This window comes from Pygoscelis adeliae, unplaced genomic scaffold (assembly GCF_000699105.1).
Source record: "Pygoscelis adeliae isolate BGI_AS28 unplaced genomic scaffold, ASM69910v1 Scaffold302, whole genome shotgun sequence".
NCBI lineage: Eukaryota > Metazoa > Chordata > Aves > Sphenisciformes > Spheniscidae > Pygoscelis > Pygoscelis adeliae.
Window position 1 is genome coordinate 1,961,912 of NW_008824372.1, and position 26,957 is coordinate 1,988,868.

Sequence of the window (26,957 nt, forward strand, 5' to 3'; positions counted from 1 at the left end):
GGTCACAAGTGGTGTTCCCCAGGGCTCAGTATTGGGGCCAGTTCTGTTCAATATCTTTATCAATGATCTAGATGAGGAGATCGAGTGCACCCTCAGACAGTTTGCAGACGACACCAAGTTGGGCGGGAGTGTTGATGTGCTTGAGGGTAGGAAGGCTCTGCAGAGGGACCTGGACAGGCTGGATCAATGGGCCGAGGCCAACTGTATGAGATTCAACAAGGCCAAGTTGAATCCATGCAGCTCTACAGCGCTACAGGCTTGGGGAAGAGTGGCTGGAAAGCTGCCCGGCGGAAAAGGACCTGGGGGTGCTGGTCGACAGCCAGCTGAACATGAGCCGGCAGTGTGCCCAGGCGGCCAAGAAGGCCAATGGCATCCTGCAGAGAAGGGCAACGAAACTGGTGAAGGGTCTAGAGCACAAGTCTTATGAGGAGCGGCCGAGGGAACTGGGCTTGTTTGGCCTGGAGAAAAGGAGGCTCAGGGGAGACCTTATTGCTCTGTACAACTACCTGAAAGGAGGTTGTAGCGAGGTGGGTGTCAATCTCTTTTCCCAGGTAACAAGTGATAGGACGAGAGGAAACAGCCTCAAGTTGTGCCAGGGGAGGTTTAGATTCAATATTGGGAAAAATTTCTTCACCAAAAGGGTTTTCAAGCACTGGAACAGGCTGCCCAGGGAAGTGGTTGAGTCACCGTCCCTGGAGGTATTTAAAAAAGACATGGCTTACGGACATGGTTTAGTGGCAGTGTTAGGTTTACGGTGGGGCTCCATTATCTTTGGGGGCTTTTCCCAACTAAATGATTCTATTCTATAAGGGCTCAATTAACATAGGAAACTTGCTGTATATCTAGTGTGTGTTAAGTGTCACAACATTGCTGCAAAAACAACAGCAAGCCACAAAACTCAGTCCTCAAAAGTCTCCACATCTCCAGAGGCACCAAGAAACAGAAGCTTACAGGACCTGAGAGAGTGGCACAAAACCCAGCTGATTCCGTACAAGGTCTGAGTCCAAAACCCATTCGAGTTTCGCAGGGTTTCAGTGTTCTTTGACCAACATTTCTGAAGTGTTTGCCACTTGTGAAGGGACAAAAGGAGAATAGGAATCTAGCTGTTTAAAGGAAGGCTGGCAAGAGACAGTATTTTCCAAGGCAGTAGAGATGTTTCATGTTACTCCTCCTCTAACTGGCTAACTACTCTCACCAAATGTGCGTTCAGGGTTGTGCTGAGCATTCCCAGTACTCAAGTCAAAGGTGCCAGAAACAAGATGAGGCCTTAAATTCTGTGTTGTTAGACTGGAAAACTAATAGTGGTCATGCTTTAAAAAAATGCAATAGGAAAGGACTGAGAGACACCTCCCCCTCCTTTGTGCGTGTATGCATGCAGGCAAAAGGGCAAGAAGTTACAGAAGTCACTGATTCTAGGGCAAAATCCTGCTGATCTCATCCTAGGAAAAGCCTCATCTGCTTTCTTAGAAATAAGAGCTAATTCTCAGGGTTGATAGTTAAGACAGAAATGTATAGGCATTTGGCTGGGAGGGATGCTGCGAACACAGGCTCTCAGTAGAAAGCCTGCATTTGCCAAGTTCATGTTCAGAGAAGTGTGAGCCATCAGAGCTCCCCTCAGCTGCTAACAGGAAATAATTGTGGTGACTGCAAGGTATCTGTTTGTAAATGCTGACTTCCAAATGTCTTTTGAAATTAATTGTTATCCTTAATATTTCACATGTGCTGCAGAGAAAAACACAATCCATACCCCATAGAGCCGGCATTCTAAATAACCTTTAAGGTCCGATCACTAATTTATCCTTACAGCCCCTCTGCCACCCAAGTAAACATTGTTATTTCTCTTACCAGAAAAAGATAATAAGAAACAGAGGTTCTAGACCCACAATAAAGCAGCATAGCTTTTAACCATTTTAGCTCAATAGAGTCAGTATGGCCCAACTGAACTTTCCCATCCACATATGGGTTTATGCTTTTGAAATTATGTGAAGTGGCCACATTACCAGTACTTTAAAATGTAGTCAGGAATCATGGAATTTCTGTCACATGTATCTTGTGTTTTTCAGTTATTCAGCACGGATGGCTGAGTTAACACAACTGGAAAATACGTGTTTCTTGCTACAGGGCCAGAGGTTACAGGCCTAGAGGTTACAGACCATTCAGGGAGTCTAGATGAAAAGATCCCTGTATGTGTCTGGCCAGCGAAGATCCCTGTATGTGTCTTCCTGTGCAGTTCAGTGTTGCCTGTCACAACATCCTCTGTAAACAGAGGAAGCAGTTAACATTTAAAAATGCAGAGAAATGCAATTGTAAAGATGTTGTGGGCTGATCACTGCCAGCAGCTAAGCACCTATACAGGCTAACCCTAACTTATCCTGGCCCGACCCAGTACAAAAGAAAGGATGGAAAATGCAGTGAAAGAAGAGAAGATATGAAGAGATGGTAATAATAATAATAAACTCTAACACATCCTCAAACAGCTTGATAAGTTAATATGTGACTGAGAAACTACTCCACTATGTGCATATATTTCAGCAAAATATACTCACAGATCTGTAGATTCACAAACATACATTCTGTATGCACACACAGGGGTGTGTGGGTAACAGACACAGACACATCATGCACACATGAACATCTCACTTCAGTTTCAGCACCAGGATGCGTGAAGAGAGCTATTCTCCCATTCCACCCTATGTGAACATTGGTGGAGTTGCAGGAAAAACATCTTTGAGTAAGCCCTGTGGCACAACCATGCATTAGTGCAGGTAAAAAAACGTGGGAGCCTTACCTCAAACTCCTGAATTATGGTAGCCAGTTGGGAATATTTAAGGCAGGTTTCATCTAGCAAAGCCAAATTCCTATCAAACTGCATAATGTATGCTGTGTGGTGATTCAGCCTTGATTTTCTGGAGAGAAAAACATCAGCAACTTTCTGGTGTTCCTCCCTAAGGCCACAGAAAGAAAAGAAGCAGCAAGTAAATAAATAAAAAAAATTAGAGGAGAAGAGACGTATTTCTTTCTCATTGTATTAGACCCACAGTGGCTAAGGACATTGTGCAGCTAAAGCCTAGGTTAAATGGCAGGAAAGAGGGAGTGCTTCACTGACATACTGGACAACAAAACGGGCTGCTGTAGAATGGGCACCATGAGGGGCTGATCCTTCGGCTGTGCCTTTGCCATTGCAGCACTGTGTGTCCGTAGTGGGTAGAATGTCTCCTTTCTGGACACAGCTGCTTCTCTAAACAGACCTTCCAGCTGCTGCAGTGCTTTGAGCACTGGTTGTGGGAGATAATATAACGTCTTCAGTTGTAGCATCATATCTTCAGCTCTCCTTCATTGCCCCCTTCTCAGCACTGCCCCACCATCATCTGTCTCAGCACCCAGTTGCACGGTATTGAAATATTTACGAAGCAAGGAGAGAATAGGACAAAATCTGAGATTGCAAAAGAGTAATCATAGGTAAGAGAGGAACATGAGTTCCTGGGGATGTCAGAGCAACAGAATGTCTGGGGGAGCGCAGGCACCGGGAAGGACTTACTGGAATGTTCAAGGGTGGTGGTGACCTATGCCATGTGTCATTCTGTTGTGTTGACAGCACTGCCGTACAGCCTTCTTTTTTCCCCAGTGCCACAGAGTATTTCTGGACAGAATCTTAGGGCATTTCCAATTGTGTCCCTTTTGCCTTAGGGAACAGGCAGCATGCTGCTAGAGTAGGGCTGTGACTTCTTTAGGACACAAGTAATTTTAGATCCCAGCTGGAAACACCACTTCTGTTTGTGTTATGAGTGTATAAATCATAAATCATTGATGAAATTTTTTAAGTCTTTCTGCCACTTGCAACAGTCCCTTGGTGGACACGAACCAATATACAGTTCCCTTTAGCCTCTTCTTTCCTTGTGTGCTTTGACTTGAAAGTGCAGGGCTGACAAGGAGAGCTGTACCCTGCATTTAGGATTGTTACTGAAAAGTTCTCCTGATCTGACTTCCTTAACTGCTCAGTGGCAGTGCTGGGATAGGATCAGCCACTGTCAGTGACCACTCCCTCCTGGAGTCCAGCAGGGTGGAGGTGTGGGGCTGCATGGTCTATCACAAGCTGACAGAGCCAGAGTAGTTCAGTCTAGGCCAGGGGCTCTGCTGGCTGCTGTAGGTTTAGTCAGCTTGGGTCTGCAGAGGTAATTTCTCTTAGACATTCTTATTCCAGCAGTTTGATAGACTAGGGCCTGGCAGCCTGACTTAAGTCAGAGGTCTTGTTAACTGAATGAATTTTGGAGCTTCGGCTGTCCTAGGCATGGTCTTATTCTCTCATGGAAAGACTCCACGCTGTGAAGATGTTTGGCTTAGGTGGAGTCCCTCAGCAGGCTTACAGTGTCTGTTTGGCTTGGAAGCCTAGCCTGTGCAGAGCTCTGCCTTGGTGCTGGGAGCAAGGCGGTGTCCCTTATCTGAGAGCTACGCAGTTGCTGTGTAGATTTCTGTAAGCAGATGATCTTCTTTAGGATCAGTTCTGATGTCTGCTGTTCCTGCCTCCCATGGCACGAGTCTGTGACCTTCAGGCCATGAGTGTGAAGCTGCTTGGTGATGACTATGAACTGGCATCAGAGGATAATGCATATGAAGCAGTCTGTCCTCACATTGACTGACAGGGCCATTTCGGAGTCATGGGCTGTGCACTGCGCAAATGTTTCAGTATTTGGTTTCTTAGCCTGACAGCCTCTACATTTACTTCCTTCCTGCCTGTATGCAAAATCTGCCAAAGTAGTTCAGGTTCTACTCCTTTCACCTCTTCTGGAATCCCAGCCTCCCTGCTAGTGGGGTCAAGGGAACACTGACGAGTTCACCCACCTGCTGTGGAGGGTATGTTAAGGCCATCAAACCATGCCATTCCATACTTACCATTTAAGGACTCTTTCTTCCAGTTCTCCCAGGATGTCTTGGTGTAATTCATAAATTTCAGGGAGTTCACTTAAGCCCTGCTTGAGCTTAACTTCTTCCTGTTCATTTTCATCTTCTTCTCCAAGCACTTTCAAGATATCTTCATAGAAATCCTGTGAACAACAATACAGAAGTTAGGCAAACAGACTTAAAATCTCTTTTATGAAATTATCATTACAATTTCTTGACTCCTAAATTGTGCTTTCTAGGAATTATAAGATATGCCATCAACAGTGATAGAGTGTGCTCAGTATAGCAAGGAGATCATAGCATACGTTTTCTTCCATCCATTAGTTCATATACATTTTCAGCTGAATTCCACAACGCTGTCAACCCCAAATTGAACATTTTGCCTGACCAAGCCATCAGACCCTTATGCATACAATGAGTTTGGTATCTTTTTATTTACCTTGCCTTTTTTTCCTGCTTTTCTGGGTGTAGTTGGTCTCATTTTTATAGTGTTTCTTAAGCAGAAACATAATTTTTAAAAATGAAGGATGAGATTCGCCCGTCACTTCATTGGTTCCAACAGCTTGACATGAAAAACACCAACATCTACATGTCTTGTGCTAAAATTCGCAACACTTGTCTCCAAATCTGAACTTAAAGAGAGGAAGAAGCTATAAATTAAGCTATGGGACAAATCATTTTCCCTATGAAACTGAACTGAGACCTTTTTTCCTCATCTTAGAAATGGTTTTGATCGTGAAGTGGTTTATAAATTATGTGGGCACAGGAATAATTTCATCTATATTAAAAGGTAGCCAGCTCTGGTACATAATAGGGCACCTGTTTAAGAATGCATAGCAAAATGTTTCCCCAGCTTTGACTTGGAAGTGAGGAATAAAGCCTCCATCTGAAACTGCAGTGGTAATTTGTATCAGATCTACAGGCATTAGAAAATCATCCCAACAGCAGACAGCAAATATTTTGTGCGCAAAACATTGCTTAAAGTCTCCTTCATCTAGAGCTCTGGATGCTGAAATGTTTTCAGGCCAAAGCCTGATTCCTACAGAATCCATCTTCTCTGCTTCAGACTTGTAAAGGAGCCTTCGCTGGCACCTGGATTCACTCGAGAGACTTTGGTCCCTGTGGTGCCCCGGCCCTTTCCAGGTTCCTACCAGCCACTGCTGTTTCCCCTGCCTGCTGCTGCCAGACACATCCCCTCTTCACTGGCAGTAGCTAGAGAAGCTCAGGCATTTAAAGCTGCCTGGGCTTTGTGGAGGTCTGAATGCAAACTGTGGCAATAGGGTGCAAGGCAATGCACAACGCAAGGCAGGAAAGCTGATGCTGTGCAGAGGTATAATGAATGCTTTGCTGCTGAGTGGCATGAGGCAGGTTCCTAACCCAGGGATTCTGACTGCCTTTGCCAGGACCTAGGGCACTGTAACTAGATGGTTTATCTTCATAGCAGTATCTGGTGTTCAAAAGCAGCAGCCTTCATTCAATAAAATTAAAGGGCATGATTTCAGCACCTGCTTCTTCAGCATTGCTAAAAGTACAAGTAATTGAAAAGCATTAGTATAGTACTCAGTGTTTGCCTGAGGATGGTCCTGCAGAACTGTTACAGGTTTAATTCTCCTCTGTATTCCCTGTAAGGAGATAACTCTCCTCCATCAGGGTCAAGTTGGGCTCTTACTGTTGAATTTCCCATTTCTGCTAGTCAGGTCTTCATGGGAAAAGTATCTGAATCTCAGTTTTTCTGTGAAAATAAATGAACAATTAGAAACCTAAGTGCATCCCAGTTTGTGATGAGAGCAGAAACTGGGCATTCATATACAATTGCTTAGAAACTAATTCTGTGAGTGCCTTTTCCAATCTTTTTCTGCATCCCAATAAGCCATGAAGTGCATGGACTTTTTATTGCACAAGATGAGGAAAAAAGGGGTGAGAGTGAAAACCAGAGTAAATAATCAAAACAGCAGCTCAGTAGAGAGGCCACATTAACTGTGAGGCTTGAAAGCTCCTGCTGACTCGTTTTGGTGCAGCAGCTGCAGACTAGGAGATTGCAAAGCTTCCTTCCTTATAAAAATACTATCTGTCCTTATCTGACCTTCCTTTCTTTTTTTTATGTGAAGGTAAGGCTAGGGGATTGCAGCATTCTCGCTTATTGTTAGCCAGCCTACACATGCTGGTTTTTTCCAGTAAGTACCTCAAATTGGGTATTGTTTTTAAATTCAGCATTAAAAATACCTGAGTGGAGGCTTTGTAGCTGAATATACTTAGATTCACTAACTTTGAAGCCAGGAGGGACCATATTGATACGATACGATCTAGTGTGATCTGGTCAGTAGTCCAGACCACAAGACTTGCTAGAATATAGTATTACTAGGAAAACAACCAACTTTGATTTAAGACAGAGTCTACCACATGTTATGGATATGCTAACACTGCCTCTTGAGAAAAAAAAAAAGTCCCAAAAGGGGCTTTTGGTGATCTCATGAAGGGTCAAGTAGCTCATAACCACATACAAAGCCCAAGCATCTAGTCACAGCAAAGCTGGTGTTAAAGCCCTAGTTGCATCCTGTCAGACTAAGGCCATCACACCAGGAGTTGTTCTTCCAGCAGGTTCGTGCTGAGCTCTGCTTCAGCCCAAGATCTAGTGTGAAGGAAAGCTTTAGTGTCCGACCAGTCTGGCCAGATCCATGCTGTGAATGTATTTTTTCACACGCTACTCTGCAAACAGAGTTATTATTAAAACCACTGTTTTTTCAAAGATATATTAAAAACATTCTCTGTCTGCCCACAGAAGCCAATTCATCAGAAAAAAAAAAATGCAGCTGCTCTAACAATCGCTGAGGAGGTGATTCTGCTGGATGAGTTAATAGAAATGGCAGCTAGATTTTTCCACTCAGAGACCATTTCCTGGCCTCCTACCCCACTATATGTGAAGTGGCCAAATGTGCTGTGAAAGGAAGCAGGGGCTTGATAAAAAGAAACCTCTAAGGTCGCACAGCTCATTGAAAGATGCCAAGCTGTTTCTATCCGGCCCTGAACCAGGATGGGATAGGTTGAGTATCTTCCTCTGTCAGGATCTAGTGATCATGAAACCTATTGCCAAAAAGTCAAATTCTGTTCCCTGAACTTTTAGGGACAATCTTACGAACTTCCCTGGGCCGTACTGGGATTTACCACGGCATTTCTCATGACTCTGGCTTCTGTCTAGTTAAGTTTTATAAGTACATGGAGTCATTAAGGAGGAGTCTGAAAGAACTGATTTCCATGAAACTTGCTAATGTCCAGGTATGAGCAACTCAACAAAGTATGTTTCACTAAGGATCCATATATTACATTAGATGGTCTACTTCAGTTTGATTAAATCAAGGTAGCTGTATTGATTTCAGCATGCTGGGGATCTGGTTGGTATGACGGTGATCCTGCTAAGGTTCTATAAGGAGCAGGAGAGCCTCTGGGCAAAGAACTTCAAAATTCCTCTCTCCTCACCAGTAGGAACTGACTCCAGGCAAGAGCAGTTCTTAGTCTCCTCAGATTCATTCCTGGTTTTTCTACTGTAATCATAGAATCATAGAATCATTAAGGTTGGAAAAGACCTCTAAGATCATTGAGTCCAACCGTCAACCCAACACCACCATGCCCACTAAACCATGTCCCTAAGCGCCTCATCTACACGTCTTTTAAATACTTCCAGGGATGGTGACTCAACCACTTCCCTGGGCAGCCTGTTCCAATGTTTAACTACTCTTTCAGTAAAGAAATTTTTCCTCACATCCAATTTAAACCTCCCCTGGCACAACTTGAGGCCATTTCCTCTCATCCTATCGCTTGTTACTTGGGAGAAGAGACTGACACCCCCCTCGCTACAACCTCCTTTCAGGTAGTTGTAGAGAGCGAGAAGGTCTCCCCTGAGCCTCCTCTTCTCCAGACTAAACAGTCCCAGTTCCCTCAGCCACTCCTCATAAGACTTGTTCTCCAGACCCTTCACCAGCCTCGTTGCCCTTCTCTGGACACGCCCCAGCACCTCAATGTCCTTCTTGTAGTGAGGGGCCCAAAACTGAACACAGTATTTGAGGTGTGGCCTCACCAGTGCCAAGTACAGGGGCACGATCACTTCCCTGCTCCTGCTGGCCACACTATTTCTGATACAGGCCAGGATGCCATTGGCCTTCTTGGCCGCCTGGGCACACTGCCGGCTCATGTTCAGCCGGCTGTCAACCAGCACCCCCAGGTCCTTTTCCGCCGGGCAGCTTTCCAGCCACTCTTCCCCAAGCCTGTAGCACTGCATGGGGTTGTTGTGGCTGAAGTGCAGGACCCGGCACTTGGCCTTGTTGAATCTCATACAGTTGGCCTATATGCATCTATGACAGATGAAGCATTTGTTTTCTGAAAAGCCACTAGAACTAGGTAAAAAAAAGATTATGACAATTTTCTTTTTTACTAATTATATCCTGGATAAAACAAGATATTAAAAATTTCTGAAAGAGTATTATTATGTTTCCTAATTATCTGGGTCTGATTTCCACAACGTGTCCTACACCAGTACCACAGATAATCCCAATGTTGTGCTATTCCAGCTCCCGTATTTTTCTGGTGTGTGAGTGAGTCCATCTAACTACATATTTCAGCCAGCGTACACTCCAGAGGCTTTCCAACCAACTAAGCCAGTCAATCCGTCTTCCGGATGCTTTTCCTAACTCAAAGGAATCTGAAACCTTTCAAAGTCCTCAGTCATCATAATTAATCCAGACTGGGGAAAGGGGAAGAATCCAAAGGGTTCTTTCAGCTTATTGTGCCTGGGGAAGTGAATAGCTGTAGTAAGTTCACTACTGATGTACTTAAGTAACCTATTATGTTATAGAAATGTCATCTTTTCCAAATTAACATCTAACAGCTCTGTATCTGTCCACTTTCCACCGTAGCTGAGCAACAAGATTAACACTCCTTTCCCACAGCATCTCAGTGGATTTAATTAGTCATTAATTGCCTGCCCCTTTGATTATAATGAATTGTCAGACAAATTATTTAATTCCAGGTGCTTGGATAGCCAGCTTCCTAATGATTAGTAAAAAACCTGCGGCATAACAGTAATCACTATAAACATCCATTAAAAAAAAAAAAAAGTCACTATTGAAAATGCCGAGTGCCTGGGAAGCCATTAATCAAATGCAAAGTGCTTCTGCAGTCTCACTAACTCTAATCAATCATGGCACCTAAAGGTCTCCAAGTCTGTCACCCAAGCCCCATGTCTAAACACAGAACATATCAAACACTGAGTCCGTATAATTCCCTGCTGGATCAAAAATTTCTTAGAACAGAAGCATGAACTGAAGTCGTTCAGTTCAAGGCTCTGGTATGATGGCCACAGAGCTCAGTCTCATCCAGGGGTATATGAGCCTACAGATCTCACTCCTGCCTTATGCCTATACCTGCACCAGTGTTCGTGTGTGCATGTGAAAGCATAACCCCAGCTGGCTAGGTGACATAGAAGGTTAGCAACTGTGCTATAAAAATACATTTTTGAAACATAAAACTTTTCATTACATTTTGGGCACACATAAATAAGCCCTTTACAGCCATCCAATGCCAAAATCCCTAACATCCCTGAAATAAACCCTACAAATAATTAAGTGAAATAAAGAGGATCAAAACCCACAGCCACAAAGGTTGGTTGGTTTTTTTTTCTTCTTTTGTTTGTGCACATCACTAACACATACAAGTTACATTTTTTTCCCCCAAGAATGCCTCTGAAGAACTTCTGGGCTCTGCTGGAAGTGGGGACTGTAACCTGGAGCCTGTTCTAAGGGCATGAGACAAGGAGGTTAGTTTAACAAGATCTTATGGTTTATGTGGAGCACTGCCTAACTGTCACATGCTTGGCTCTTGGAGTAGAATCTGATACCCTTTGTGAGGTAATGAGGCTCACTGTAGGGTGCTGGGACATGAGATGCTTTAGAGATGCTGGCAGTGCCTGTCAATGCTAAGAGGAAACAGTGATTACAGGAGAGTTCTGGAAAAAAAAAAGATTTAGGTACCTGGCTTAGGGCTACAGAAAGGTAGCCCAATTTACCTGGGATCAGCAACCTGGAAACCTTTGTAGCAGGTACTTATCTCCAGGTACTCTTTCAGAGGAGTCAGCAATGCCAGCAGCTAGAAGTTTTTGGTAGAGCACTTAGCAAGAAAGTTCTCTGCAGGATTCAACATCTGTGTGAAATGTGATATTCTAATCCAAAGGCAAAAGGGGTAGTTAATGGGACAAGAGTTAGTTCTCGGTTTTGCTTCCAGGATTTTGTGAGCAGATGCAGAAATGGTGAGGTTGTATATTAAATCTCTCCAATATGGAGCTGAATATGCTTTGGAGTCCAGCTGCAAAAATCAGTTGTAGCAATTCTGTATGCATATCAACAGCCATTTTGCAAGATGGATACATCCCATACATAATGTGGTCCTTTCTGCATTTCAGCCCTGCTGCCAGTTAGCCTTTATTAGCCTGAGAACATTTAACCTTGCAGGACCATAGTGAGAGGAAGGAAAACTAATCTCTTGTCAGCTAAACCACTGCTTCAGGCAAGTAGTTTACCCAGGAGAAAAAACTGCCTGTGTGTGTGTATATATATATATATATTTGCTATGTTGGGTGATTTCTCTTCTTTAACTTCTATTTGAAAATAATCCAGGGTACAGTGATTCAGTCTGGACCCAGAATATCTGTTTGCCTTTTCTGTGTAAAACAGAATAGGCCAAGTTAGATCAGTTCATCCAATGGCCTGTGGATCCCTGGGGAGCCAGGGACTACTGCAACCAGTCTAGTAGGGGTAGTTAGGAAATGATAGGACTGAAATCAGTGTCTACCTTCACTGTAAAAAGCTCATGGTTCTGCCACCTGCAATAGGCTGAAAGCAACTATGTAGATTAGAAAGGTGAGTAGACTGGAGGAGAGAAAGTCAAGATTTTTACTTAAAAGTGTAGGTAAACAGATAGCTCTATTTGAAAGAAAACCTTTTAAAATTGGTCAAGAAATGCTGATCAGTTGCTGAATCTCCTTCTTGGTTTTCTGTTGTCATTTGTTCACCTTCTAAAGCAGCGGCATATAAGATGCTAATCCAATCATAATGGAAATCCTAATTCTTGCATATTGACTACAATGGCAGGAGAACAGAAGGAGAAGGGAGTAACAAGACCATTATATTGGCAGTTTGACCAGCAGTTGCTCAGCAGGGGGGGAATGGAGGTTCCTTCTCACTGGCTCTCAGCACTGTGTTCCCAGCATCAGGCCTGTATTTGAGCTGAAATTGTGAATTTCTAGTAGAAGATGGTGGTTGTAGAGCAAAGCCACACTTTAACAGTTCAAGAGAAATATCTGAAAGGAAAAGTATTCCTGTGACCAAAAAGTGCACATTATACTAGAAGGACCGGATTGCTAGACTCTGTGGCTGGATTAGAAAAGTTCTGAATGCCTTCAGTCTAAGTAGCATGTTCCAGATCTCGGGTGTTGAAGCAAAGTCTCTACCTGCTCTTTGTTGCATCATCTCACTGGAAGGAAGGAAGTTTCTACCTGCAATAATGCACAAAGCAGAAAAGAGTTCAACTGCTTCCCAGATTCTGAAGTATCTTCATGATGTTGATAACAAGGGAAAGAAATCTTAACTCAAAAGGAGTCTGATGCAGTGCTTTGAAGAAGTTAATCAACTGCTGTTCTTGCAGTCACCTGCCAGAGAAAAACTATATAAATTTATACCAACCAAAGGTCTGATCTCTAATGCTGTCATGGCTGAATCAGCTTCCCTGCTTATACCTCTACTCTGTGTTAAAGAACAGGAAAGGACTGATGGGTGAATAAATTCACCTAGGATATTTCTACAATTTTCAAGGAGAATTCTGGCTAGGGAGATGTGTGAGTTTCCATTAGGGAACAGAGCTGAGAAAAAAAACTAAAAAGGGAGTATACAGAGCAGATACATTAGTGGAAAACTATGGCCATTTTTCTGCCTCAGTCCCCAGGTGGGGATACTGGCACTTCAGCTGCAGAAATCATGTCTGCACACAGCATATTTACCTTGCTCATGCCACAACTCCCACCTGGCATCCAGACTTCTATACTTTTCAATAAATAATGAAACATACATGCATCCCAAAAGCATTTTGTATGTATATCTAGAATTGTAATTGCTTCCCAAGTCAAGCTGATATTTTAATGAACTGATAATATTGGGAAGTAAGCTTACTTGACTCTTTGTGAGTGGGCCAGGGAGGACAACAGGAAATCTTACTGCAGCCCTAACTTTATATAACTGAAGGCTACACTGATTGCATAAAATGGTGCAGGCTTTTACAACCACTTTCACTTCTAAAATGAAGGTGGATTCAACAGATACTGCATACTGCAGGGTCCAAGGCTCTTTTGGACATCTAGGCATTACACCTGAGGGGAGGGTGAAGAGTTCAAAGGGGGAGAAGAGTCTCCATATTAAAGCTGAATGCAGGCATGAGATGCTGTACAGTATGCTGTGAGCCAAGTCTGACTCATGGGTGGTTCTTGGAGGTATCTTCATTACGGCCAGCAGCCTCTCTCCTAATGATGAAAGTGAAAGTGGCACCCCTGAATTAAAAAGTGGCTTATCTCCTGCAGCAGAGTGAGTGACCCTTAATCTGCACGGAGCAGTGATCTTCCCAAATTTCTCATTACTGAGTTCAGCAGAAACAATGCCAGATGAACAGCAGAAAATACTATCGCAGCAGACACAATTAGTCTCTTATCCTGCCATTGCAGGGTACAATCTAGGTCAGGAACCCTGACCTCAACACACACTCACATGCAGTCAAATAGACACATTCATCCAAAACACTGCAAATCAGTTTCAGAACTGGCAAGCTGTAGAGTATGCATTGCAAATACTGTATCAGTGGGGCTTGTTACCAGGGAATTGTCCTGATGCCAAATGTGCTAGTGTGACTTCCCTCTCCTTTTAAGAGATACACAGATTATCTGAAAGCTATTTTGGCTCAACATTCCCACTGCAGAAGCTCCCTGGCCAATACATAGCTATTTTCCCACTGCCGATGAAGACAACAATGAATAAATAAATGAGAAAAAAAAACAGCTTACTGTAAGTGAGGGCAGGCTATTCTTCTGTGACAGTACATCTTTAGGCTTTTATAAGAGCTTCAGAGGGTCTAACAGCCAGCTAGCTCTTCATTTAGCCAGCACGTTCCATTCACTAAAGCATTTAATTAGGAAAGTAATGACTTGATTGGTCCAGCAGAACTTTGAATATCATCCAAGAAATTTACAGTAGTAAAAAAGGCTCAGCCAATCATTCACTGGAAGTGTAAATAATTAGAAAGATGGAGTTCTGTTTTGTCTAACATGTAATAGTGGATCCTAAATCAGATGTTTATTTTTTGTTCTTGAGAATGTGCTGCCCACCAGAATTCTGAAAGTGGAGTTTAACCAGTGAGCCTGACTTCATGATAATGTGCATTTAGGTACCTTTGAGTTAGTGACTGGAGCACTAAGACAATTTTGTTCTTTTTTATTTCCTAAGATTTATTTTGCAGTCAGAAGCCTTGGTATGCCCAGTGCAGGGCTGGATACCAAGCTGCTCCAAAGGCTGGAGAACCAGCACATGTTATATCTATTCATATCATATCCATATCGATACGTTCAAATGCTGAGGAAGCATAAATCTGGGTCTTGGTGTTTCTAAGAATTGTGGCCCATTGTTATGAGGAAAATGCAAACCAGGAAACAGGATCAACTTTGATTGATCAGGGAGGTATTGGGGCTGGTGTTTTTTCAGTGCAGAGCTGTCCTTTTAGGTACAAAAACCCAGTAAATGCCTTGGAGGGAAGTAATAATGACTTCAAAGTGGTTTATGCACAAAAAAAGGTGATTTTATATACAAAAGCTATCTATTCATATCATATCCATATCGATACGTTCAAATGCTGAGGAAGCATAAATCTGGGTCTTGGTGTTTCTAAGAATTGTGGCCCATTGTTATGAGGAAAATGCAAACCAGGAAACAGGATCAACTTTGATTGATCAGGGAGGTATTGGGGCTGGTGTTTTTTCAGTGCAGAAGGTACCTTAATTCAGTAAATGCCTTGGAGGGAAGTAATAATGACTTCAAAGTGGTTTATGCACAAAAAAAGGTGATTTTATATACAAAAGCCAAAGACAAAATAAATGTGAACATGGTACACTATCAGGCAAATGCTTGATCCCATACAGACTGGAATCCTGAGGCAGTCTGAGTCACTCTAAGTTTGATTTGTGTACATCTAGTAAAGTCATTTGAAACAGACTGGCTGAAGGGAAGCAAATAAACCAGACTCTTGGTCCTCAAAGGTGATGTGTGAAACATTAGGCTGAGAAAGCAACCTGCAGCATTTTTGTTCAGGAACATGCACTAAGAAAAAGATGACAAGTGCATCCTGCATTACTGGGGAAGAAAAATAGGAGAAACGAATGACAAAGTTTGAGGATTAAATGATCCTGAAGGAAATGCAAAGCCTAATCAACTTTGGAAAACTAAATTGTGAGTACCAAGAGATCAGGGACTTGGACTGGAAGGCCCTGCCAGTCCCATCTGCTTAGTCCGGAATGAGTTCTTAACTCCCTGCTCCAGAGAATTGCATTACCTTTGAGTAGGGCAAATAACAGCTAACCCTTTAGATTATTATCACTACTACCACACCAACTGATACCGAGTTTGTGAGCTAACACAATGTTTCCACTCTTTCAGTTCAATAGCAGAGTGGGTGTATGGAAATGTCATCATTTTGGCAATCAATCAATTTATTAAAGTCTCCACTGAAAGGCCAAACAGATTCTGTTATGCTGAATGAATAGCAGCTCCAGCCAAGCCTGGAAATGAGATGGGAAACTGCTCCTGCTGCAGGCTTAAGCAAAGCCTTTTTTTCCTTTCTGAAAGCAGCTAGGGTGTGGTTTAGTTCCTTGCCTTCCTTACCAACATGTGGGTTTATATAAGAAGATGAGACTTGAGACTTGAAGATGAGCATTTAGAAACTGTTTTCTTGAGAAAGTTAGTGATGGGGAACAGAGAGATATGTTTGCCTGAGCTGAGATGCTGTCGAGGAAGCCTTTGGTCCTAACTGGCCATGAATGAGGTATTGTACCTTGAGGGCAGTTTGGTGACTCTGTGGTCACTGGTAGTTGCTTGTGACATCTGCCAGTGGGACCTGTGTCAACAGCAAGTGCACAGCGAAGCACAATTTTTTACTGATATGAATATACCTAATGCTATTCAAATATGCAAAAAGGAGTAATTAGTTCATTGTAACTTTTTGCACTATGACAGTATTGAAAAGCCTCAGTTAGGCAATAATACCCCTGTAGTCTGAGGGACTTACATGTTGTAAAATTGGTAATGGTTTCTCTAGATTTCCGGAATAATACACCGGGCAACAGGTGAATATAAAGATCCAATAGTAGTTGGGGTGGGAAAGGTAACAGTGCTGGGACTGTGGCTTTCTAGATTGAACATGATTGCAACAGAGAAACCTGCAGATTATTTCTGAATGCCGCTGCAGTAGGTAGCTATCATGCAGACATCAGTCTATAGCAGTAGAGATGTGGTATGCTAGGGCTATAGGCACCTGCTAAAACACAGAAATGAACCCTCTGATCCTGTTCCCATAAAGATTTTTGATCTCTTCTAAACCAAGGAGTGCCTGAACTAGCAGTCAAGTGTGAAAACAGACTGGTTGTTCCTCTCTTCTCCCTCAGTCTCTAACCCAGGTGCATTCATACATCCTCACTACTTAGAAAGCCAACTCAGAGAAACAATTAAATCTTATTTGAGAAACTTGCTTGTTGACTCTGCTGAAAAAAGCCTCCAGTAACCCCTAAAGGAGTGTATGCATTTGGTGATGTGGCAAGAAGGATACTTTTCCACTGCAGAAGAAAATCATTAATCAAAATTGTGCACTCAAAATCTCATCCTAAAATTGATGCAAATCTTTGTGAACTTTCTAACTTGAGACAATGGGAACTGGGACAGGGAAAGTGAAGAGTGCATGGTTACAGTGATTCTGACATTTCACAACCTATAAGTGGCTTAACTTTGCAAACCAATGCATTCATTCAAGGGTTTACATTAGGCCCATCTCTTATTTTAATTTGACATTTTAACTCCTCTTTTGGTGCTCTAACTTTCATAATTAAGGAAATAATGAGCATATGCAAAACACTTGTAAGATCCCTCTACTCCAGTGGGATGGGCAGGCAGGGAAGCAAAATCCCAGCAAAATAGGATTCAGTGGAATATTCCATTACAGGACTGAAACATATATAAATACAAAACAAGTGCTTCCAATTAAAATTGATGACTGACAGAAATAGAAGAACTTGCCCAGTCATAGGAGTGCTATTACTGGTATCTTTTGCATGATAAATTAACCAGCTGATCCAAACCTAATGATTAAGTATGATTAAAACAGAGCCAATTTCCCTCAAGCCTTAAACCTTAATTCCAGGACTGGCAGGCCAAGTTCCAGGTAATGTTACTTATTTTCTGCAATAAACATTTCTGCTTAGAAGGTGTCTGAGTTCCCCAACAGGAGAGCAGGGAGTAGTTACATTTTTGAGTCAAGCCAGGAAAACTCTGTTTTCATTCCCTCGTATCTTTGAGCCAACTCTGGAGCACTGCAGCAGATAAAATTAGCAATCAAGCAGAGTTTTTCCCTAACTAACCTGTGAGCTGTAATTTTAATGAAGATTCTTTTTATTAGGGATTACCAACAGTTTGGAGTCCATCCAGCTGGAGGGGAGCAGCATGCACTTGCATCCCTGCTAAACTAAAAAATTTTAGCAAAGATATAAACCAGAATCCCCGTCCCACGTTAAAGTTGTCAACTTGGAAAGAGAGCAAAAATGACATTTCCTGTTCTTTCCAAATGATTTCTACAGGCAGAAAATAGGATTATTGTGAAAATGCATAAATTACTTGTTTACACAGATAGCCTCAGAGCCAAATTCACCACACAGGGATTTACCAGAGGAAGGAGAAAAGGGCAAAGTAAGTCCTGAAGGGACTGGGAAAGCCCTGAAGCATCCCTTTCCTGGCCCAGCAACAGCATAGGCAAGGCAGCCTGACAGTAACATGATGCTACAGCAGCCATGAGTGTCTGCAGCCATTCATGCTGTGGCTAAAGGCACTGAAGTGCATTGCAAGATGTGGATTTATGTATTGACTATTTTTCAGGCCATGTTAGTAAGCCACTTTTATCTCCTAGAGGTATATGGAAAATGCTAGAATATAATGCAAAGGAGAGGCGCGTCCTAGACACTTCCACTAAATACAGTGCGCTGTACAAGCACTCTAGTTCAGCCCTGCATTTACATGCTGTCCATAATGTACCAAAGTACAAATGTACTTGGAAATGGAAAATTAAATACATTAAGAATGTTTTAATAGGATGCATCAGAGTGGATGATGCAGAGTGGCTAATAGGATGATGCAGAGTGGCTAATAATCTCTGTGCACGGTAATTTCCTGTGTGTATGTTTCTCTTCTATTTTGATTTAGAAGCTGGTGGAGGCTTTTCTCTTCTTTTTTCTTGATGATATTTTTGGAAATCTTAATTTCAGTAAAGAGGTCTGTGGGTATTCTCAATGATCAGAAGCCCTGTAGTCCACAGGTGAAGAAACCACCCTGGCTTCCCCAGGAGACAATGGATAACTACAACTATGTGTCACTAGTGTCAAATAATGTGTTTGGCTGTGCAGAAATCAGAGGAAAGCCAGGATAGATGAAGCAAATGGCTAGGCAGGTTATCACCAATTTATCAAAATATTGGTAGACTCCAGCTAAGCAGCTAAGTCCCTTAAAGTGTTTGGTTCCCAGATGACCAGCTTGGCAGTTTCTGATTTGTTAAAATGCAATTGTCTGCAAGGTGTTTGTCACATTTAAGGCTGTTCTCCTGCCTCTGCTGCCCAAGCCTGAGAAGGCTCTTAAGCTTTGGCAGCTTGCTTGAGAGGCACAATGAGCAGGCAGCAAGACAATGCTAACCTCATTACTTTTCTCTCCATCAGAGTTCCTGTCCACTGCTAGGGTTTGGGGTGTCCTACAAGGACAACCTGGGGCTACTTTTTGCCTTCTCGGGGAATCTCTTTCCAAGCAGCAGTGGGCATGCTTTCTGTGGTGGCTTTTATTCCCTACTGCCTTGCAACTAACAGCCACGAAAGATGTCGAGAGCGAGGCTACCTAAGCTGTGTACCAGTCTCCAGGGAAGCAGTGGCAGCGCTGTTAAAGAGACACAAAGTCTTCCAGGACAAAGCCACCAGTGGGTTTATACCATGCAAGAGCTCTCTGTCAGGCACTACAAGTGATTCTTTGTGCGTGTTCCCTCATGAGTTTCTGACACCAGAGTCTGTGTTTACCCATGGTGACTACCTGTGTCACAGTGTGGATATCAAGGCCACGCTGGATATTACTGATATTGCATTATGAGAAAAAAGAAGCTTAAAAGGAATCCATTCAAACCAAATCCCCATGTTTCATAGTTCTGCTCCTGTCTGCCTCTCTCTGAAGAGAGAGGGTTCACCCCTGTTTATCACCATCTCCTTCTCTGCACTAGGCTTATTCTGCATCTTATACCAGTCTCAGAGCCCCAGCAAGCACTGTTGGCCAACACTTTTTCCTGTGAATGACAAATGCTAGATTTGAGGATCTGTAGCAAGGGCAGGTTAGTGGCAGACATATTCCTTTGCAATGGTTCACACTAAACCATTCCTCCTCAAATTCACCTCAGTCCCTTCAATGTTTTTATGTCTTCTGAATTGCAGCTAAGCAAAAGGGCAATAATTAGGTTTCAGTGATTAAAATTATTTACTTACCATACATAACAGCTGGAGCATCTCCACGTATCTGGGGAAAGAGACAAACTTTTATTAATTGCTGTCAAACCAATGCTGAAGGGTGGATTGCGTAGCTTCAGTTTTAGGAGAGCAACAGATAGGTTGTAGCAATGAACTCACACTTTTTCTGAAGACATCAGCTCCTGGGCAATGAGGTAAGCTCTGGACTGGCCTTCTTTCTGTCAACAGCAAAAAACAGAGACAATTAAGAGATGTCTCATTCCAAGACGTAAAGCAGTGTTAGAGAGCACTTTGAACTGACATATTCCTTCAGTAAAAATAGTGACCAGACTTTTATTCTTTGTTGTTCAGTGTCTGGCATCCTGGAGTCCTTTCCATGACAGGGTGTTTCCGCAACTGAAATACTAGTAATATAGTACAATATAATAGCTGGTAAGGCAGATGTCAAGTTTGAAAAACGTGTTCTTATTGAAGAAGGAGAGAAATTTTCTGTTGATTTTTACAGGTCCAAAATTTATCAGAGAAGCAGAAAGTGCTTAGCTTTGAATAGGCTAGCTTCATGGCTGTCGAAGCTCATACCATGTGTTTAGTACTCTTAATTACATGGAAAAGGGAGCTCTTTATCAAAATGGTCATATTCCAAACTGTTCTGACTGCTGTGAGACTTGTGGAAGCAAATGAGGCAAACAGCTTTATTGCATGCTAAACAAAATGTCTAAGCTAAATGGCCATAAATATCTCCAGAAAGCAAACAGTTCAGTACTCCAGGAGGCAACGCTGTTTGAAATCTCAGTGGCATCTACTTAACTGGTAGGCATCTCGGAAGACACAGAAAACTGTGAAAGAAGCAAAGTGTATGGCTCTGAGGTACAAGTGGCTAATTAGGGTATTTCGCTCCTATTTCACAACTCATCCTTATGGTAAGAAATGACCAAAGCATGGAATATTTACTGAAAGGAATCTACTGGGAAAAGTTTGACTTATTTAGCAGTGGTGAAGTAGGGAACTAAAACAGTAGTCTAGTAGTAGTAGTAGTAGTAAAGAAAAGCAGCCCTCAGTGACCTGAAGTGGTCTCAAGGGAGATGAGTTCAGCAGCAAGACTTTGCGACATTGTTTGCCAGACCAGGTATGCTGGAAACCCATTGCTTACAGATCCTGCTTCTGAAAGCCTATTCAGGAGAGACTGGGACTTGCTGAGATATGATGCAGTCCCTTGGTGTAACAATCAGGTGGGAAGTTTGTGGCTATATTTCCTCGACAAATTCTGCATGAGGGGGCTGCTAGCTGTCAGGGAACATGAAGCTTAATTGGGACCCCTCATGAAAAGTATTGATAGGACCCCAAACCCAAATTCAGCTTCCCACAAACACTGACTTCCCAAATCACACTTGATAGATCAGATACACAATCGGGATTTACATAGCAGATCTGAGCAGTAAAAAATGTCTAAGCCAGTTCAAGCTAAATGCATTACAGACTTTTTACTCTCTGTCCCTCCTCCTCATTAGCATTCCCTTGGGATCCAGGTATTCTGGCACACAATATAAGTATCTGAGTTGCTCAAAGTCCCATTCCATCATCATGGTGAACCATCTGCCACTTTCTGTATCTACAGAGGGATCAACTTCTTGATTTCAGGATTTTCTTCCCCTCCCAAAGTTTCTGGCTCATTCTGCCTGCAGTAAACTGCAGTGTAGGATGGAATGAAACATTCCCTGAAGTGCTGGAAGCTGAAATTCAGTCATGTGGATACTTGGAGTGTAAAAAACCCAGTAGCAAGGTCAACTGAAACATAATCAAAGCAATTTCACTGCCCAACATCCGTAAATTAAGAGGAGTATGTGATGGAACAGAAGTTATATTTTTCAGGTTCTTCCAGTTTTAATAACTTTAGGCATTCATTACAAAAGCAAAGAATTCAAGCACCAACAAGTGAATTCACCACTGCCTATTTCAGAGGAACCAAGGGCCAGTCAAAGCCTGTTGCAAATAGATGTCAGTATTGACTGCACACAAGAGCAAAGGAAAGGCTTCCGTTTCTATGAGGAGACTACAGATCCCTTACTGCTCTGTGAGCTTTCACCCTGGGGGAGATGGACCCCAAGGAGGATTACAAACCAATCAATAGTGAATACGAGTGAAAAAGTCCTTGAAACCTGATGATGATGGGTTAAATGAATGAGGCTTCATGTATAGAAAATTAACAGTGTCACAGTGACGTTTTTTTCATCTTTAGCTTATTTCTGTGTACTTTTAGCGGGAGGCAACTGAAGATTGCAAGAGCCAAAGGAAATATAGAGAGTGAACTATTCATCAGTCTCAGATGTCTACTCCATCCCTCCTTTAGCACCAGGAGTCCCCTAGTGCTTTGTTCCTTTTAGCTGATGGGTGCCAAAGAGTATCCTTTGAATCACTTACTTTTGGAGAACTACACTACAGTTTAATAGAGTGCACTAGAAAAATCTTACATTTTTTCTTTAGCTTCACTTTCCTGCTGGGAGCAAATATTTGATTTCACCTTTCCCCCTGGTTCCACTTTGTAAACACCTCTTGAAGATCATGGTGTGCCTCTCCTGGTTGTCCCAACTGCTGTAGGAACACACTAGAGGCACTGAGTTTTCTATTCTCTCTCGTTTTCTCTACACAGGCATAGCAGAGCAAATGAAAGGGGATGTGTTTCTTTCTGGGTCACCTGGCCCAATGCTGGCCACCCAACACGTCCTCTGTGGACAAGCCTGGCTCCGCAGTGCCAAGAAGCAGAGTGCATTTCCCCAGCAGGCCAGGCCCACTTTCCCTTTGCATACTCGCATTGTCGCACTCTGTAATTCCTCTTATGATTAATATGTCTTAGCCAAGAGACAAAACACAGGGACCCCAGTGTCACATGGCCTGTCTAGGGCGAGTTTGAGACAGTGTCTCTAGGCGTTGCCTGTCTTGTGTTATTTAATTGCTGTTTGTTTAACCAGGAAATGAACTCTGAGATTGACGACAGTGTCCGGAGACAGACTTCTGGGAATAGGGGATAGAGGGTGTGCAGGTCCCTCAAGCATCAAGTTTCTGAAAGAAAGTCCAAGTGATTATTATAACACTGCCAAGCTGCCACCTTTTTAGTAATCTTTACTCCCTGCAGCCAGTCCTGTGCCCAGCCCTGTGGTATGGTTACTTCCCAGTTCCCACTTAAGAAGCTGCGCTCCAGGCCTCACTGCATGCCTCTGCTTAGCACATGGAGGCCATGCAGCCATGTGGGGACCCTTGGATTTCTGCTTCACTGGGTCGTCTTGTCTCATAGCCTCATCACATCCTCTCCAGAACCAAATGCTTAATAAAATGCTTGCAATATACAATATAAAATTGCAATAAATGACTGAAATGGCTCTCCATTCTCTACACTCTGAAAAACATGCTGGTGCCAGGAAGGTCGCAAACACAGAAGCACTTTAACCAGGTTAGGAGCTTGTACAGTTGCTACAGCTCAGCTGATCAGCATAACTTGCAAAGCAAAGGTGATACTGTGCAATCATCTCTCCATTGGCTAACCAACTAAGCCCTACAGCCTTCCTCCAAATGGATACCAAGTTTACTGATGGAAAACTAAGACCTAGAGATGACTTGTGACTTGCTCAGAGTTTCTCCTTCTCCAACAGCTGACATTTCGCAATGTATAATGAAGCACACCACCACCAGAAAGCTTTTGTTTAGAACAATAAAGACCTAAAAGCCTGCAGGTCTTACAGAGCACACGTGAGCACAGCTGAAGTTAAGTACTAGTCTTAGGTAGTTCACACTGCGAAACTTTAGGTTTCATGTCCCTTTTGTGCCTTCTTATAGAACAAACATTTGGGTTGAGAAGGGGCAAGTAGTGAACAGTGGAGAAAGGTGGCTAATGGCCTATGCTCAGTGTGCTAATGTGGCACTTACTTAACTGTTGCAGGATTCCCTTCTCTGTGTGGTAGTGATCTCATTAATGTAGGGATGACATCTCCACACTGACTCATTTATATGCTCTGGCTTTGTTCTGAGCAATGCCAAGGCATCTGACGTGGGCCCTAACAGGCTATACTTTGATTAGATGGTACTTTGGTGACAGTGCCAGTCACTCCCCTCTGAGCCCAGTGCCAGCTCTCAGTTGTGCTGACCCAGCTGTTTGCAGGACCTTGATCAGAACCAGATTGGTCTCCTGATCCAGCTTAAAAAATTGTGGGACGGGGGGAGAATCTGCCTCCCCGGGGCTGGAACAGGGCTGTATGGCCTAAGAGCAGCACAAGTAGATCACAGAACAACTCACTAAAACTGAAGCATTAGTACTATGCAAGCCACTCATCTGGAGTAGTCAGGGAGTAACCCTTTGCATTTCAAAAGCAGGGTAACTAGTCAAGACATAGAAGCAGCAGCTCCATTCTTGCGTGTGCCATTGGCTTGCCATGCTGACATGGACAAACTGCATCTCTTCGTGCATTTTCCTATGTTATGTGTCTCATTTCACAGAATCCTCAGGGTAGGTGCATTGTAGCTGGATGGTACCCAGCACAGGAGCACTACTGTCACAATCAGAGGCTGACAGCAGTTTGCAAGCTTCAGCCTCTGAGCTGAGTGACTTCATAATGCCCCTTTTGTAATTATTATGAACTATGTAGCAGTTCACAGTGATGTCACAGTGGTGCCAACAGTAAATGGAGGCATTACAAGAACAAGTGACTTTTTCAGGCTGGCTCTGTGAATCAGTGAGAGAGAAGGAAAAGCAGTCCACACCTCCTGTCTCCCAGGCCCCTTCCTTGAAGAGCTAGATTGCACTCTCCTGGGGAATCTGTGTAATTCTATAAATCAAGAGCTGTCCCTTGAAAGGCGTCTGAATTAGGTGCTTCCTCAAGGCACACAAATCTGTCATTCCCAACTCCAGCACGTTTCAGTTTTGTGTGTGTGTGCGCGCGCGTGTGTTTTAATATGTGAAGGTTAAAGGTTTGCAAAACAGAATGATTAATGGAGTCTGGAAACCATGCCCACACAGTGGAAATGGATAAGGAGCAGCAAAGGCAGTTTTATGTACTGCTGCCATGAGACAGTAGCTGCCCTGCTTGTTGTGAGACCTTTGTGGCTGAGCTTACTGTTCCCTGTTTGTGTGGGGCGCAGGTCCCCTCCATCTGCCGTACTGGGTTGCTGCCCCCCTTTTCATCCACTGCCTTTTATTTTGATACCTGGGAGAAGGGTGGACCATCTTACCTCCAGTGCTGCCTTCTCACAAGTACAGCATTAGGGATCGTTTCTGTCGTAGTTCCCCTTCATGCCCTGCCCCCCCAGCACACCACCATATAATAATGGTAATGAGTACCTCTCCAGTCTGGCTAGGATTAGATATATTAAACCTGAAGTCCTAAATGACTAGCCAGAATGCTTTGGGTTTTCATTGGCATAAAATCCAGCCACATCTGGTTGGAATTCCCTTTATACCATTTTGCTCTGGTTACATGCTATTCACCTTGCTACAGACTTCCATATTTTGCCACCAGGGTAAGATCACATCTCTCGTATGCTGGCTGTGTACAGTTCCTTGTTACATATTGCTGGTTTTAGACTAAACTTGACAGTATTTGCATACAGATTCGTTTGCTTTTAGATTTCCCATACAGTTAACTGGCAGGCAGATCTGTGTTCTGGATGAAAGAAATGTCTTTATGTTCCAGCTATGGCTTTATTACTTGTCCTAGGATTTGTATTAATTGTTTCCTGAGTGCTTTATAGACTATAATTCTTACAGCTATTCACCCAGATTAATCGCATTCTTTTCTTACTATTCTTCCAGGATTCCCTTCAGTTCTTCAGATCAAACTCCCTCCTGTGTTTACAGACAGGTTTAAGAGAGTGTTTTTAATTGTTCCTTTGCCTAGTGGCTTAATGTAGAGTTTGCTATATGTCATTCCTAAATATAACAGAGTTCTTAAAATAGCTGATGTTGCTACAATATTCCTAGCACCCCATTTACCCAGCCACTGCCTTCTCCTTCCAAAGGCACCCTGTAAAGGAAGACTCAGCCTCTTATCACTGTGGTGCAAATTGTGCAACTGATCGCAGTCTAAATGCCTTCCATTGACTATTGGAGTTATTTTTAAGCCTGTTACTTTGTTTCATCAGCATACCTTTAGCATGTGTGTGACACAGCCTGGATCAAGCAGCGTCATGGAAATAGCTCTTGAAGCCCAGCCCAAGGCAACATGTTTTATAGTGTTGTTACAGGACCATCTACGTGGCTCTCTGCAAGATGCTGGAAAAATGAATTCTTAAATTGGTGGATGGGTTCCTGCCCCTTACCCATCCCCACAGAACCCAAAACCTGTGCTTCACCTCCATGTATTTCTTCAGAAAACTTTCTCACTACCATGGGGCCTCTGCTGCATCTCCCTGCTGTGATTTGTCCTACAGGTGTTTGCCCTTCCCCAAGCCTAACCTACTTCCCCAAGCAGAACTGTTAATGTAGTGGTAGGAAGGCAAATGCATTCCTGATACTATCATCATCTCAGTGAATCCCTTGAAAGGCTTGATGTTCCCACAATGAACCTAAAGTCTAGCACCTAGCTTTCTGCCTTGCCTGCAAGTTTGATCTCTAATCTGCATCAGATGTTTTTTTCTCTTCTCTGGATCCATCATAAAAATCACTCCTCCCTGCTGGGTCCTTATCCTCAGTCAGATGGAGGGTTAGGTGTGGTAAAAGAATTGTCTTGGGGCTCCCTTCAGTTTCGTAACAATTGGAGGTTGTAGGAGGTTAGTGACAAAAGGGATCAACTGGCCAGAAGATCCAGTCTTAAAAAGTACCTACAAGAAAGGAACTGTCGGAAGACTCTTCCTTGAAGATTCTGACATTAAAATGATAGGCGCAAGCTATGGAGGGGTAGCTGATGATCCAGCATATGCAGCATCTTCCTCAAACTACCGAGGCAATTCAAAAACTCAGATCATAACCAGCAATAGGCGAAACCTACCAGCATGTGTTGATTTTAGTCCATTTCAAACCATGGAGCTGAGCTTCTCAAAAGTAGACTTTCACGATTATATTGTCTCTATTTCTGATCTTTTTAAAACTGGAAATTCTGAGACTGCTACAAAAACTAAGTTCTGCCAAAGGGAACTCAGTTTGAAGTTGGTGTGTAGTCAAATCTGAACTATTAAGCTCATTTCCCCTTTAATTCCTTTAATGCTTATTAGCTGGGTGGGTCCAAGATGGATTTATCTGTTTTTA

The 26,957-nt window shown here is 43.0% G+C and overlaps 1 protein-coding gene across 1 annotated transcript in view; it reads right to left on the minus strand.

Moving 5' to 3' along the window:
* The window catches only part of FGD5 (FYVE, RhoGEF and PH domain containing 5), a 108,231-nt gene that overhangs the window by 40,070 nt on the left and 41,204 nt on the right, over positions 1-26,957 (minus strand). Inside the window, exons 4-7 of the mRNA XM_009320119.1 lie at positions 19,889-19,947; positions 19,748-19,778; positions 4,891-5,042; positions 2,789-2,945 (exon numbers count right to left, since the gene is read on the minus strand). Coding sequence (XP_009318394.1) covers positions 2,789-2,945; positions 4,891-5,042; positions 19,748-19,778; positions 19,889-19,947 — 399 coding nt within the window. The remainder of the gene's footprint in view (positions 1-2,788; positions 2,946-4,890; positions 5,043-19,747; positions 19,779-19,888; positions 19,948-26,957) is intronic.